Source organism: Orcinus orca, chromosome 8 (assembly GCF_937001465.1).
Source record: "Orcinus orca chromosome 8, mOrcOrc1.1, whole genome shotgun sequence".
Lineage (NCBI taxonomy): Eukaryota > Metazoa > Chordata > Mammalia > Artiodactyla > Delphinidae > Orcinus > Orcinus orca.
The window spans coordinates 3,336,162-3,349,559 of NC_064566.1; the positions used below are offsets into that span (position 1 = coordinate 3,336,162).

The following is a 13,398-nucleotide window of genomic DNA, read 5'->3' on the forward strand; positions in this document are numbered from 1 at the left end:
TATTTTGACTGCACTGGGTTTAAGTTGCGAAACGCAGGATCTTTGTTGCGGCATGTGAATTCTTAGTTGTGGCGTGTGGGAACTACTTCCCCGACCAGGGATCGAACCCTGGACCCTTGCATTGGGAGCACGGAGTCTTACCCACTGGCCCACCAGGGAAATCCCAGCACTCATCTGTCTTAATGCTATGTCTGGCCATTCAGTTTACCAAGTTTATCCTTTTCTACATAATACTACCAAAAAAAAAGAGAAAAAGTATAGTAAAATATCCTGTTATTGCAAGAATTCTAGGAGGGGGAAGGTATCTGCCATGAAGACAGGACCTCTGTTTGCCTCACGATACAGGTGGAGATACAACAGTGAGATATGTGTCTCATTTTCTTGGGTAAAAGTTGGATGAAATCTCATCCAATTACCACAGAATTAAAGTAATAATATTAACAAATGGAAACAGAACTCAAAGTTTAATACAACTGGGGACTTCCCTGGTGGCCTAGTGGTTAGGAATATGCCTGCCAGTGCAGGGGACGTGGGTTTGATCCCTGGTCCGGGAAGATCCCACGTGCCGTGGAGCAACTAAGCCCATGCGCCACAACTACCGAGCCTGCGCTCTAGAGCCTGCGAGCCACAACTACTGAGCCCGTGCTCCACAACTACGGAGCCTGCGAACCACAACTACTGAGCCCATGCGCCACAACTACTGAAGCCCGCGCGCCTAGAGCCGTGCTCCGCAACAAGAGAAGCCACTGCAATGAGAAGCCCACGCATCGCAACAGGAGTAGCCCCCGCTTGCCGCAACTAGAGAAAGCTCGCGTGCAGCAACGAAGACCCAACGCAGCCAAAAATAAATAAAATTGAAAACAAACAGAAGAAGTTTCATACAACTGGAAGCAGCCTTCTAAAGCCTAATTCTTCTAAAGCAAAATTATATTACACAGTATCAAACGCTGAAACTAGGACCTGAACTTTCTGCTACTGCAATTCCCGTCCCCAGCTAAAAATCCGCTTCAGGTCCCTCCCTGTTCACTAAGTAACCAATATTAGCAAAGTCTTAATATTAAAAGTGGCAAGTCTTAAAATTTTCGTTTTCAAAATTCTCTGCATATTGAACTCTGCCACCTCACCTCCTCCTGTTGCCAAAGAATAATGTAGATAGGTTATATAGATACATGCAAAGATCTGTTTTGAATTCTTACATAAAATTACTCACACCAAGCTACTAAACAGAATGTACACCTGTTCTACATACACGTGAAAGGGGTTCTCTCTGCGGTGGTCTCACAAGGTGTGGGGGAGGGGGTAGGAGCTGTCTGTTTACAAAGGAGAGGTTACGCTAACAGGAGGAGGTGCCAGGGAAGGCACCCAGAGCTCATTTGTTTTTAGTGACAGCGGGCTAGTTTCTCATAAATCATGCCACACGCAGAAACGTCTGCCAGAGATGCACACATTTCTACGTATTTTTACAGCATGAGCCTGATGACCCAAGTGTGAACAAATGCCACTCTGTCTGACCACCACCATCAATATCGTACATTCCCCTCAAGGCGCGGAACATCAGAAAACTAGAAACACAGCCGACAGTGCCGCCCTGGCAGAGCCCACAGCCCATGCTCGCGTCTCTCCGAGAGAACTACCGCCGCAGAGGCCACCACGCTCGCTCGAAGTGTATCAAAAGGAAATCTGAGCATGATCAGGAATACATTCGACAGCCTAGGACTTATAGGAACGAGGAGTCCACACCCAGGGCAGTACAGCCACAGCAGCACAGCAGGAAGGGCCGGCTTCGTGTCCGTGCCGCTGCCAACGGACCAGCTGGACCAGGCCTCCCCTACCTTTAAAGACCTTGACACAGAAACGGGGAAGCCGCCAGTCAAAGTCTCAGGGCTCTGTTCTGTTTTGCTCTTACTCATACAGTCACCCCAAGGTTGAAGTAACTGGGAGAATAAGTGACAATCAAACCAAAACAGTCCACACGTTCAACCCCATGACAACACTGACATGGCGACTGTCACTCACTTCACGGACATCCCGTTGCAACTTTGTGTTCACTTCCTCAGATTTGATGAGGTCTTTCCTGGCCGTGTCCAGATCTTCCTCCAGCTCTGTCACGTGACTGGACAGGGCGGCCAGGCGCTCCTTCATCTGGCTCTGCTCCCTTGACTGCTTGTCTATGACTTCCTGGAGCTCAATCACTTTAGCCAGGTCTTCCTCGTGGCTTAGAGAACCATCAGAAGATCTCTAATGGGGGGAAAGAACCCTTAAACAGCCTTGTTTGCTGAGGGAGGAAATAAAGCACTTCTGGGAAGTCGGTAAGGTCAAAGCTGCCTTCTGCACGCTGTGGGTTCACACAACTTTCACGGCCGCTCGGGCCGAAGTGGTGCGTTGGCGACAGGTTCCCAACACGCGTGCACAGACTGGACGGGGGGGACGAGAACCACACAGAGGGGACCAGGGACTTGCCTTTCCGTTCGCGCTCGGCGTGTTCTCTTGCTCGTGGTTTATGTCAAGCACCCCGTCCGTTAGTGTCTTTTTCTGGTTATTCTGTTCTTTAAGAATCATTAGCTAAAAGCAAACAATTGAATGAGAGTAAAGAAATAAGTAAAGACAGCAAAACTCCATTTGGAAAAACACAACTGAAAAGAAAACACATGGTGATGTTATCCATCCTGAATATAACCAGGTCATTAAAGTCAGAATTTACCTTCTACTGGAGACATGGGTACTTAAGAGATTCTGCAACTCCGAAATAAAAGTCTAGTTTACTAATCATTAAAATGACCCATATGGGCTGGTCCTCAATCAGAAAGATAAGTAACATCTGATATCTACTACTACAGTCTTCGTACTTTTTTAAAATGAAGGGATTAAGAATTAGGAACCCTCAGTTGAAACTGTATGACGATTTATCAAGCTTACCTCTTTATGTGTGGCACCTAATTCTTCTTCTAACAAACTACACCTTTCAAGTGCTACTCGTAACCGTTCTCTCACCTGAAAACAAAAGGGATTCAGTTAGTGTGTGTGTGTATATGTGTAGATATGTTAATTCAATTCTTATTGCATAGCTATCCTAGTAGACTATTAGTGTAATATAACATAATAGAATACCTTTAATGTCTTTCGTCGATCTTAACGTCGAGAAAACCGGCTTGCTAATAGCTTTAAAATTTCACCCTAAATAAATTCTATTACCCAATTCCTAATAGCCACTTGATACACAGGATATAATAAATCTTGAGACATTTATGCCAACTAATACTTTTTAACCATGTAGAACTCTGGCTTCTTATAGAAAAACCGTGTTTACAAGAATTCAAGAAGCTCAAAAGTCAACTAAAGTTGCACAAACACCTGCGTTGTCCGCCAAATGACGCAGCACGTGTACAAACCCGGAACTGCCGTGTGGCGGCGGTACCTTCTCATCCAGGGCTTTGTGGTGCTCGAATAACGACTTCAGTGCTTTAAGCACTTCCACCTCGCTGGACACGCCTGCCGGGGACTGCGCCTGCCGCTTCACCACCGTCATCCTGAGGGACCGCTCGTGCCGCGAGACCAGGCACTCCAGATGTTCCAGCAGCAGCTGCAGGGCAAGGCCAAGGTGAGCACGGTTTACAGAGCACTTTCAATCTCATATTTGAATCTGGGGCAATAACTCCTTTCAATCTCACACTAAAGCCAAAACCGTGTGAAGACAGGTCTGAATCCCTCTGGTTCTGTCTAAAGTCAGAGAGAACTTCCCTGGCGGTCCAGGGGTTAGGACTGCGTGCTTCCACTGCAGGGAGCGTGGGTTCGATCCCTGTTCAGGGAACTAAGACCCGCCCCCCCGCTTGCCGTGCGGCGTGGCCAAAAAATAATAAATAAATAAAGTTAGAGAAATTCCCCCTCGAATGTATTAAAATTGCATTAACTCTCATCATAAATTTCAAGCAAGGTATGAGAACCCTGAACTGATCAACCCCAGTCCACTCAGTGGGAAAATGTCGAAAATGTGTTTAAAAACAGACAGAGTGGATCATCTTCTGAGTTTAAAGACAGCAACACGGAGCCCAGTCGTGACGCCAAGGCAAATGTTAACACAGAGAATCCCCTACTAACCCTGGTGTTGTTCCTTTCCGCTTTCAGTTCAGCAATTTCTTCTTCTCTTTCGAGGAGCTGTTCCCTGCATACATTTAGTTCTTTAGTAAGTGCTGCAAACTCCTAGAAAACAGTTAAATAAGTAAATAGATATAAATATAAATACAAAAGAGAGCGAGAGAGTGTCTCTAAAGGCCAATTCCCGTCAAGCCTCCCCAGGCTTCACACAGAGACAACTCCCGCCCTGGGATAAGCGGGGCCTCTCTGACCCTCCAGAGAACGAGGGGTCCACCGAGCAGCCCAAGACCACACAGAACACCACAACTCCGACCAACCTTCACCCCTCCACCCCCGAGCCTGGCATGCACACGGCGGGGGAGGGGATCCAAGCCTGCCTTCTCAAGACCCAGGGGAGTCCGAGATACTTTCCTGAACGTAAATCCTAATGCCAAAGTGGATAAAGATTTTTTTAAATGACTCACAGGCGTGTGACCTAGAACCACTGGGGAGAGTAAAGAAAAAAGGTCTAGAAGGCAACAGGCTTTGGAGTGTCCCCCGGGAAAAGGCTAGTGGCGCCCCAAGGCCAGTCTGTTGGCCTGACCCCACTGAAGTCAGCCAGACAGTCAATAAACTGGTTAAAATGGTACATTTACGTTGTATATATTTCACCACAATTTACACAGGTGCGCGCGCGCACGTATACACGGTGCTCTCTGGAGACAAGACAAAGCTACAGAACGTGAACAACTCTTCACTTCAGTACTTCAGCGCAGACCTGCAAACACGAAGACATCCCAGGAACGCTGGACAGAAATAATCCAATGTGTCTTCAAACCTGACCAAGATTCTGAAGATACATCTTCAGAGACCTGGCCGGCAGCATCGGCACTGGGCTTTGTGGCTGGGAAGCAGGAAGGGCGGGGCAGCCACGTGGACAACGTCTGCTCTCCCTGTCCTGGCAGCAAGCTCTTTCCCTTCCTGAGTTTCTGAGATTTCTTTCAGATGTGCCCGTGTTAATTACACTGACGAGCTGATTCCTCTGGTAAATAACTAGCTGACTGTCAGATCATCTAATGTCTAACATCAGGGAGAGGTTTCCATCTAATTACTAAGATCCTGTATGAGAAACACTCTTCCCGCTACAGGTGAGAGAAAGCCTGACTCAGACTAGCCTAGGCTGAGAGGCAGTTACTACTCGTGAGGGTCAGAGGCAGGGCTGGCTCTAAGGCCGTCTGAACTCAGGGCCCTGGAGTTTTCCTTGATCACACTGTCCCGCTCTGCACTGCAGTCTGAGTCAGTTTCATGAAGAAAATGCCTGTCACTAAATGTCTGATTATGTCCAGCCCAAAGCTCATCGTCCTAACATGTTTCTCACTGACTGGATTTCCAGTTGTTTCTTGGCCAGGCCCTCCTGCTCTCGTTTCATTTTTGTCTCTTCTTGTCCTGTGATTTCTAGTTGCTCTTCATGGATGTTAGCTCAGGCCTGAAGCATCTGAAGCACACTTCTCTGACGGTTTTGCCAGGCCCCATCCGCGACTCTCACATGGAGTCAAGGCACGGCTGCATTAGGAGCGGGCTCTGGGAGGGTCTCTCAGTGTGAGATCTTCGTGTTGTGGGACCTGGGTTCCAGCTCCCCTCGAGTAGGAGGTGACGCTGTTGGTGCCGACCTCCCCCCCACCCAGCCTAGGTCCTATGGTTGCCCCTCTGAGCCTCCCAAGGCCTCAGGCCAGAACTACGTTTCCATGGTGACCGAGGGCCCCTGCTGCCTGCTTCCATTACAGACAGTGCAGATCCTCTTAGAGAACCAACCACCAGACAGAGCCATGCCTTCCAGGTATTGCTTTCTACCCTCCCCGGGCCCACAACTTCCTATAAAGCCCCAGTGTATAGAGGGCAGTTGGCCTCTATACACCGAGGCCAACCCCAGCTTCAGAAAGTGAGTCTGAATCTAGTTCTAATTCGCCTCAACGCTTTGGATCCTATCACCGTAACCCACGGGAGCCACGTCTCCTGTGCCACCACCGGCTCAGGGCCTGGAGCACCGCAGGCCAGGGCATCAAGCCAGCTCAAGCTCCCCACACTGGGTACCCCGCTTCTATCCTTAAGGGTATTTTCCTCTTTTGGGGGCCTGGCCATATTTTCTGGTTTATGTTTCTCTGTTTAAATTTATCTTTCCACTGCTGGGTCTGGAGAAGACATATGTCAAAGCATGAGTTTATGCTGCCATCCTAACTGGAAGTCACAATGCATCCGAGAAACGGCTGAACGCCAGGAGGTGAGCCTGGCCGCTCCCCGGGCGCTCCAACAGCACAGACAGGCAAGCGAGCAACGACCCCCGTGCTCTGCATGAGAGTCACCCAGGCCACTGTGGGAGCCGACCGGAAGCCATCTCTGATGGGAGGTTTGCTGCCGGGATGGCCCCTGCACTGAATGGCAAGCAGGACCCAGCTGTCCAGCTGGCAAGAGCCTCGTCACGAAAGTACAGCGCTGAAGTTGGAGAAGGGCATCTGCAGGCACGAGTAAGGTGAGGCTGGAGGTGGGCAGAGGCTAGACTAAGGTCCCGCGGACCCCGTAAGGAGTCTGTGCTTCATCCTGAAGGCTCTGGGAGCTGTCTTATTTACAGACTTTGGGGGCCCTGAACAGGGAAGGGGCCAAACTGTTCAAAGTTCCAGGCAGTGCCTGACACAAAGGATGTGCTGCTCAAAATGGGTTTGCTGGGTAAACAAAAGTCCCTGGGAGCAGGGCCGAAGCTGGGGTGGAGGAGGTTAAGAGTGAGAAGCCAGCTGAGGCCACAGCAAGAACCCCGGGGAGAAGTGAGGGTCTGACCCGAGACCAAGACTAGAGAGACGCAGAACATAGAAGAATTCTCAGGGCGAAATGCAAGGATCCCATGTGCCCCTGCTGTGGCCGTCATCAGCCTTCAAAGGGTCCTCTGGATGCTGTGCTCAGAAGAGCCTGTACGAGGGTGAGGCCAGATGTGGGGAGGCAGCCTGGCATCGGGAAAGTGCAGGAGAGGCCAGGCGAGTGAGCACACCGCGGGGGGGTGGGGGGGCAGGGCGCGCTGGAGAGTAGAGCCAGCAGGATTTGCCGACAGATCCAACAAATCTGAGAGAAATAAGGGTCTAGGACGATTCCAAGGATTCTGGCAGGAGCGAGGGAAGGATGGAGGCCCCATTCTCTGAGAAGGGAATGTCTACGGGAAGAGCAGGCTTTGAAGGGAGGTCTAAAAGTCCAGTTTCGGACAAGCTTAATTGGAGAGGTTCTAAGGCATTCAAGTGGAGCTGCACCTCCCGGTCTGGACTTCTCGGGGATGCTGGCCGAGGTGGAAGAGTGATCTCATGGCACTGAGCGTGGGCGATAAAAGATGAGGCTTGAGCCCTGTGAGAAGCCAACGCTGGACGGCTTGGAAACGAGAGGCGTCAGCAAGGGCGGCCACAGGGGGCCAGGAGGGAAGGGGAACACCTCGGAGTCCAGTGCTCCAGAAGCAATGGTCACCAGGGTCAACAGCTGCTGGGAGTCATCTGACTGGCCCCTGGCGGGCGGGTCTGCTGAAATGGAGGCCAGCGGTGACCATGACCATAGCAGGTCGGGAGCCCTGGCAGGGCCGAAAGCCTGGGTGGACAGAGGGCAACAGAGGATGGGAGGAGGACGGCAGTGGGCACACTCATTCTTTTGAGGGACTTTGAGTTAAGAGGAGAAGAGAAATAGGGCAGTGGTTAAAGGAGACACAGGGTCAAGAGAGCCCTGCTGCAGGAGGGGACAGGGGCTCGCACGCTGACGGCCAGAGTCCAGGGGAGAGGTGGGAGCCAATGGCCACTACCCGAGCAGCCGAGAGCAGGTCAGTCAGCTGGGTCTGTGCAGAGGGTGCCTTTCCCGGGGGCGCCCAGTTCACCCACAGTCAAGGGAAAGGCACTCAAATACGTAGGCACAGATCCAGACACACAGGGAGATGTGCGGTGGGAATTTCTGGAAGTCCTCTTCTAATTTCTTCCAATCTCCCTGAGAAAACAGATGCCTTTGCACTGAGTGGAAGGGTGCACGCGGTGCACTGGGGAGGGGAGGAGGGGCGGGCACCAAGTAGCCACTGAGCAGAGAGGGGGTCGGACACCAGTGCCACGACCGCGGGCATTCGGGTCCACTGCAGGCTGCCAGCGACACCCATGGACAGGGAACGGACTTAACGGGAGCGGGTTTCCGAGTACGGTGAGGTAGGGTGTGGGGGGTGTGTGTGTGTGTGTGTGTGTGTGTGTGTGTGCTGAGGTAGGGTGTGTGTGTGTGTGTTCAGGTAGGGGGTGTGTGTGTGTGTTCAGGTAGGGTGTGTGTGTGTGTGTTCAGGTAGGGTGTGTGTGTGTGTGCTGAGGTAGGGTGTGTGTGTGTGTGTGTGCTGAGGTAGGGTGGGGGTGTGTGTGTGTGTTGAGGTAGGGTGTGTGTCTGTGTTCAGGTAGGGGGTGTGTGTGTGTGTGCTGAGGTAGGGTGTGTGTGTGTGTGTGTGCGCTGAGGTAGGGTGGGTGTGTGTGTGCTGAGGTAGGGTGTGTGTCTGTGTTCAGGTAGGGTGTGTGTGTGTGTGTGTGCTGAGGTAGGGTGGGTGTGTGTGTGTTCAGGTAGGGTGTGTGTGTGTGTGCTGAGGTAGGGTGTGTGTGTGTGCGCTGAGGTAGGGTGGGTGTGTGTGTGCTGAGGTAGGGTGTGTGTGTGTGTGTGTGTGTTCAGGTAGGGTGTGTGTCTGTGTTCAGGTAGGGTGTGTGTGTGTGTGCTGAGGTAGGGTGTGTGTGTGTGTGTGTGTTCAGGTAGGGTGTGTGTGTGTGTGTGTGTGTGTGTGTGTGTGTGTGATGATAATGGACCACGGAATTTCCGTGGGTAAAGAAGACAAGGGAGACATGGGAAGGGCAAAGGACCACAACAAGGTGGTAGGGTCGCAGCCTGTAGGCCCCAGGAGGGTTGAATTTCGGGGTTTTATTTTCCAAAGTCCTACCATCTATCATGAACACATTTCACTGCCTTTAAGTGAAATATGGAGTCAAAGCATAACAAGTGCACACTGCAAGTTTGTGGGCTGGCGGGGGCGGGAGGAGCTTGAAGACGCCTGTACACGCCGGCTACGCCAACTAGCGATTCACACATTCACCCCCCTTGGAGCTAGAAGGGACCGCCATCTAGCCCCACTTCCACACGCAAGCCTTTTTCCATAGTCACTTTTCCTTTAACTCTTTCACCACCAGAAGCAAGCCTATGTCTTTTACATACAACGTTTCCTCAAGTTTTTCCTAATAGCTCCAAACTGTCTTCATTCACCTATTAAGAGAATATTTAATTCCCAACATTTTGGCTAAATATAAGTGTTTCTTACAATAAATTCAACAGTTAAAACCATTCTATGATATACTGCTTTGAATATGGTAGAAAAAAATTTACAGAACTTCACAATTATTTTTACTCCTTAAAGAAAAACCTTTCTCTTTGCTCAAGAGAATTCAACCGAAAAAGTATCAAAGCAAATTTAAACTTAGGAGTTTAGATAAACATTAGACAGGAAATTCCAAAGTTTAAGATTCCAAAAGCATGTTCATATGTGCACTGTGTTTGTGTTGTCATTGCAGAAAAAAATTGTGGAGCCTGAATAAATCCCAAATACGTGCAATAAACGATCTACTCTATCACCATGACAGGAACCTAACTGTCAGCATCTACATTTTTTTCTCTTTAGAAAAAAATGTCTGTTTAAAAAGTACTGTAAGCCAGTTAAAAGTGACATTCTATTTACTGTAATTAAAGTTTGAAGTATTCTTTGAAACTGAACAGATACAACAATCACTGGAGTATTTTCCGTTTAAAATATAAGTCTGCACAATACAGATTTGTATTTCCATTTGACATTTTCTAGGACCGAGACGAGGGAAAATAACATTCAACCACTAAAATCAATTTAAGAACTTGATTTCACATAATGCGTGAAAATGCCGATAATTATCATTTCTGGATCTAGATAACTGGATCAGATTACATGAACCAGACATGACTAATCAACGTCCATGATCAAGAGACTTTCCCGGTGGCGCAGTGGTTAAGAATCCGCCTGCCAATGGACATGGGTTCAAGCCCTGCTCCAGGAAGATCCCACATGCCGCAGAGTAACTAAGCCCACGTGCCACCTACTGAGTCTGTGCTCTAGAGCCCTCGAGCCATAACTACTGAGCCCGTGCGCCACAACTACTGAGCCTGCATTCTAGAGCCCGCAAGCCACACCTACTGAGCCCACGTGCCTAAAGCCCGCGCTCCACAACAAGAGAAGCCACAATGAGAAGCCCGCGCACCGCAACGAAGAGTAGCCCCCACTCGCCGCAACTAGAGAAAGCCCGCGTGCAGCACCAAGACTCAACACAGCCAAAAATAAGTAAATAAAAATAAATCAATTTATTAAAAAAAAAAAGTAAGTCCTATGGATCAGATGCAACATTTGGTTCTAGAAGCGATGACCATTCTCTCTTCCCAGACACCAAGGGAAGTGGGAAGCAGCAGGGTCTGGCCACTTCCTACCCTCACGTGGTCCCGACACCCTTCCCGTGTTCTTTACCTGACCATCCGTGTTACGGTTCTACATCTTCTATTCTCTATAATCTCCACCAATAGCTCTGTTTTATTTTTAAATTACGTTTCATTATTTTTGCTAACCTGCTGAAACAAGACTAAAGCTTCACTGGAGGCAAAAAGTGTATGTCCTCTTACTGTAGGGACACGAGTATAATAAAGAATGGAAATGGGGTCTAATTTTTAGCAAACTAAAATGAACACCTGAAAAACTGACTTGCAGAACTGACTTAGTTTATCTTCTGACGGAAGCTATTGATATTTGCCACAGTCTTAGGTTTAAAAGCATGTCAAATTTTGAACTGAAAGAAAATTAGAAGTTTATACATTAAAATGAATCAGCAAATCATATTTGAAACTCTAATGTGTTGATTAAAATATGCTTGGAAAGGTTATGTATAACTATCTACTATTCTGCGACCTAATGATGGGAGAAGAAGGACAGAGGGACACTTGGAAAAAAGACAAACTTTACACCTTTGCAAAATCTGAGTCATGAGCTCACTAGATGTATTTAAAGCCGTGAATGCAATAGCACTGGATTTTCAACTACTGATTATTGCAAGCAACAGAGCAAAATGCATAAGCAGTTCAAAAGTCCCAATATATCTGATTTATTTTTTCTCGTTTCTAAGAATAGATACTGACAAAATTTATGCTCATACTTAGCATTTGGCAATTACGCAATTGAGACTGTATACTCTGAACCTAACAAACATGGTGCAGAGCAGTACTGCAATGCGATCTCAATTGGGTTAAAAGCAAACACAAACTTGTATTTTTCTTTTTTTTTTTTTTTTTTTTTGCGGTATGCGAGCCTCTCACTGTTGTGGCCTCTCCCGTTGTGGAGCACAGGCTCTGGACGCGCAGGCTCAGTGGCCATGGCTCACGGGCCCAGCCGCTCCGCGGCATGTGGGATCTTCCCCGACCGGGGCACGAACCCGTGTCCCCTGCATCGGCAGGCGGACTCTCAACCACTGCGCCACCAGGGAAGCCCCAACTTGTATTTCTTATTTAAAATATAGATGGACACCCACCAAACTGCTAATGCAGATTATCCACTATGGATGCGAAAGTGGGCCGGAAATGAGTCTGTCTTTTTAACTTATATTCCTGTTTAATTTCAATTAAGTACGTACTCGCTTTGTTTTTTTTTAAAAAAAAAAAAGACCAGGGACTTCCCTGACAGTCCAGTGGTTAGGACTCAGTGCTTTCACTGCCGGGACCCGGTTCAATCCCTGGTCAGGGAACTAAGATCCCACAAGCCGTGCGGTGCAGCCAAAAAAATAATAATAATAAATTTAAAAATTAAAACAAAAAGAATGAAATCATTAGCCCAACTTATTAAAAAAAAAAAGGCCAATCTTTACTTCCTTCTTCCTTTCTAAACAAGGTTAAAACTACAGGGCACGAGCAAATACAGGCCGCCTACGTGGACGTAAGCTGTCCAGATACTTTCCCCCAAAGTCGCCGTATCTCAATCTCTAATTCTTTCTCCTGCTCTCCCACTCATCACTGCAAGGTGGCCTCAGCCTCCAGCCTCACTGAATGAGCTCTGGCTGACACACCAGCACCACCCCTGTCTCCACTGAACCCAGTCCAGCTTCAGTGCTCACCTACCCCGTCCTATGGGGGAGCTTCTGAACCCTCCCCTCCCCACTTTCTTCCCCCTTGTCCTGGTCCCTAGTTCTCTGCTCATCTCATAATGGCTGGTGCTCCGGGGGCTCTGTCTGAGGTCCCCTGTTCACCCTACACACCATGCCCGTCTGACCTGTGTCAGGCTTCACCCCCCCGTGCTGGGTCACTGTCCAACTGCCCACCATGCACCTCCACTCGGCTGTCTTCCAGGACCTCATCATCTTCCTCCTGGCCCCCAGAGTAGAGGAGACCACATGGCCTCCCTCCTTTTCCTCCATGTTTGCCAACTGCTGGGCCTGCTAATTCGACCTCACACTTGCATCTCCTAGACTGGCCGCTGCCGCCGCCTCCTCCGCCTGGGCTGCCGGCCTCTCTGCCCCAAAGAAACCCGGACCCATTAGGAGTCACTCCGAGCTACCCCTTTCCTCCAACCTCCGGCAGCCGCCAGTCTGCCTTCTGTCTCTAGGCACGTGCCTATTCTGGACATTCCACACATATGGACTTGGACAATATCTGTCCTCTCGTGTCTGGATTCTGTCACTCAGTGTAATGTTTTCAAGGTTCATCCACGTTGGAGTGTGTGTCGTGCCTCATTCATTTTTGTGCCTCAATAATAATTCCATTATGTGGATGCAGCACAGCTTGTCTATCCATTCACTGGTTAGTGGGCATTTGGGTTGCTCGTGCTTTCTAACGATCATGAATCATGCTACTATGAACATTCCTGCACAAGTTTTTATGTGGATTTATACTTTGGTTTTTGGGCATACAGAGCAGTAGACATACTTCTTCACAATGTAAATGAGTGAATTGTTCCATTTCTGTTTCTAAATTCCAATTTAAATATCCAGCTATCTCAGCCATCACTCCTTTCTTCTTTGGAATGTATTTTCTTTTAGGCAAAAATTGGGATTTCCTCATGGACAGTAATTATAAGTTTTGCTTCACATATTTTTATCTTTCTGCTAAAGAGCAAACCAAAATGTTTTTGGTTGTTATTTGCATTTCAGTATTTAAACACACATAGTTTCTTACAATTAGTCAAGATAATCTGAAAAATAAATGCACACGTGTATTTCAAAACCACCTGAATATAAGTATGAA

The 13,398-nt window shown here is 48.5% G+C and overlaps 1 protein-coding gene across 12 annotated transcripts in view; it reads right to left on the minus strand.

The window, feature by feature from the left end:
* The window catches only part of PPFIA1 (PTPRF interacting protein alpha 1), a 100,528-nt gene that overhangs the window by 48,806 nt on the left and 38,324 nt on the right, over window positions 1–13,398 (minus strand). For 11 of the 12 annotated variants that reach the window (XM_049713026.1, XM_004278052.4, XM_049713027.1 and 8 more), the window contains exons 3-7: window positions 4,096–4,197; window positions 3,416–3,580; window positions 2,917–2,991; window positions 2,461–2,562; window positions 2,017–2,238 (exon numbers count right to left, since the gene is read on the minus strand). In XM_049713026.1, the coding sequence (XP_049568983.1) occupies window positions 2,017–2,238; window positions 2,461–2,562; window positions 2,917–2,991; window positions 3,416–3,580; window positions 4,096–4,197 (666 nt within the window). The remainder of the gene's footprint in view (window positions 1–2,016; window positions 2,239–2,460; window positions 2,563–2,916; window positions 2,992–3,415; window positions 3,581–4,095; window positions 4,198–13,398) is intronic. The other variant, XM_049713031.1, reaches the window with a different exon arrangement.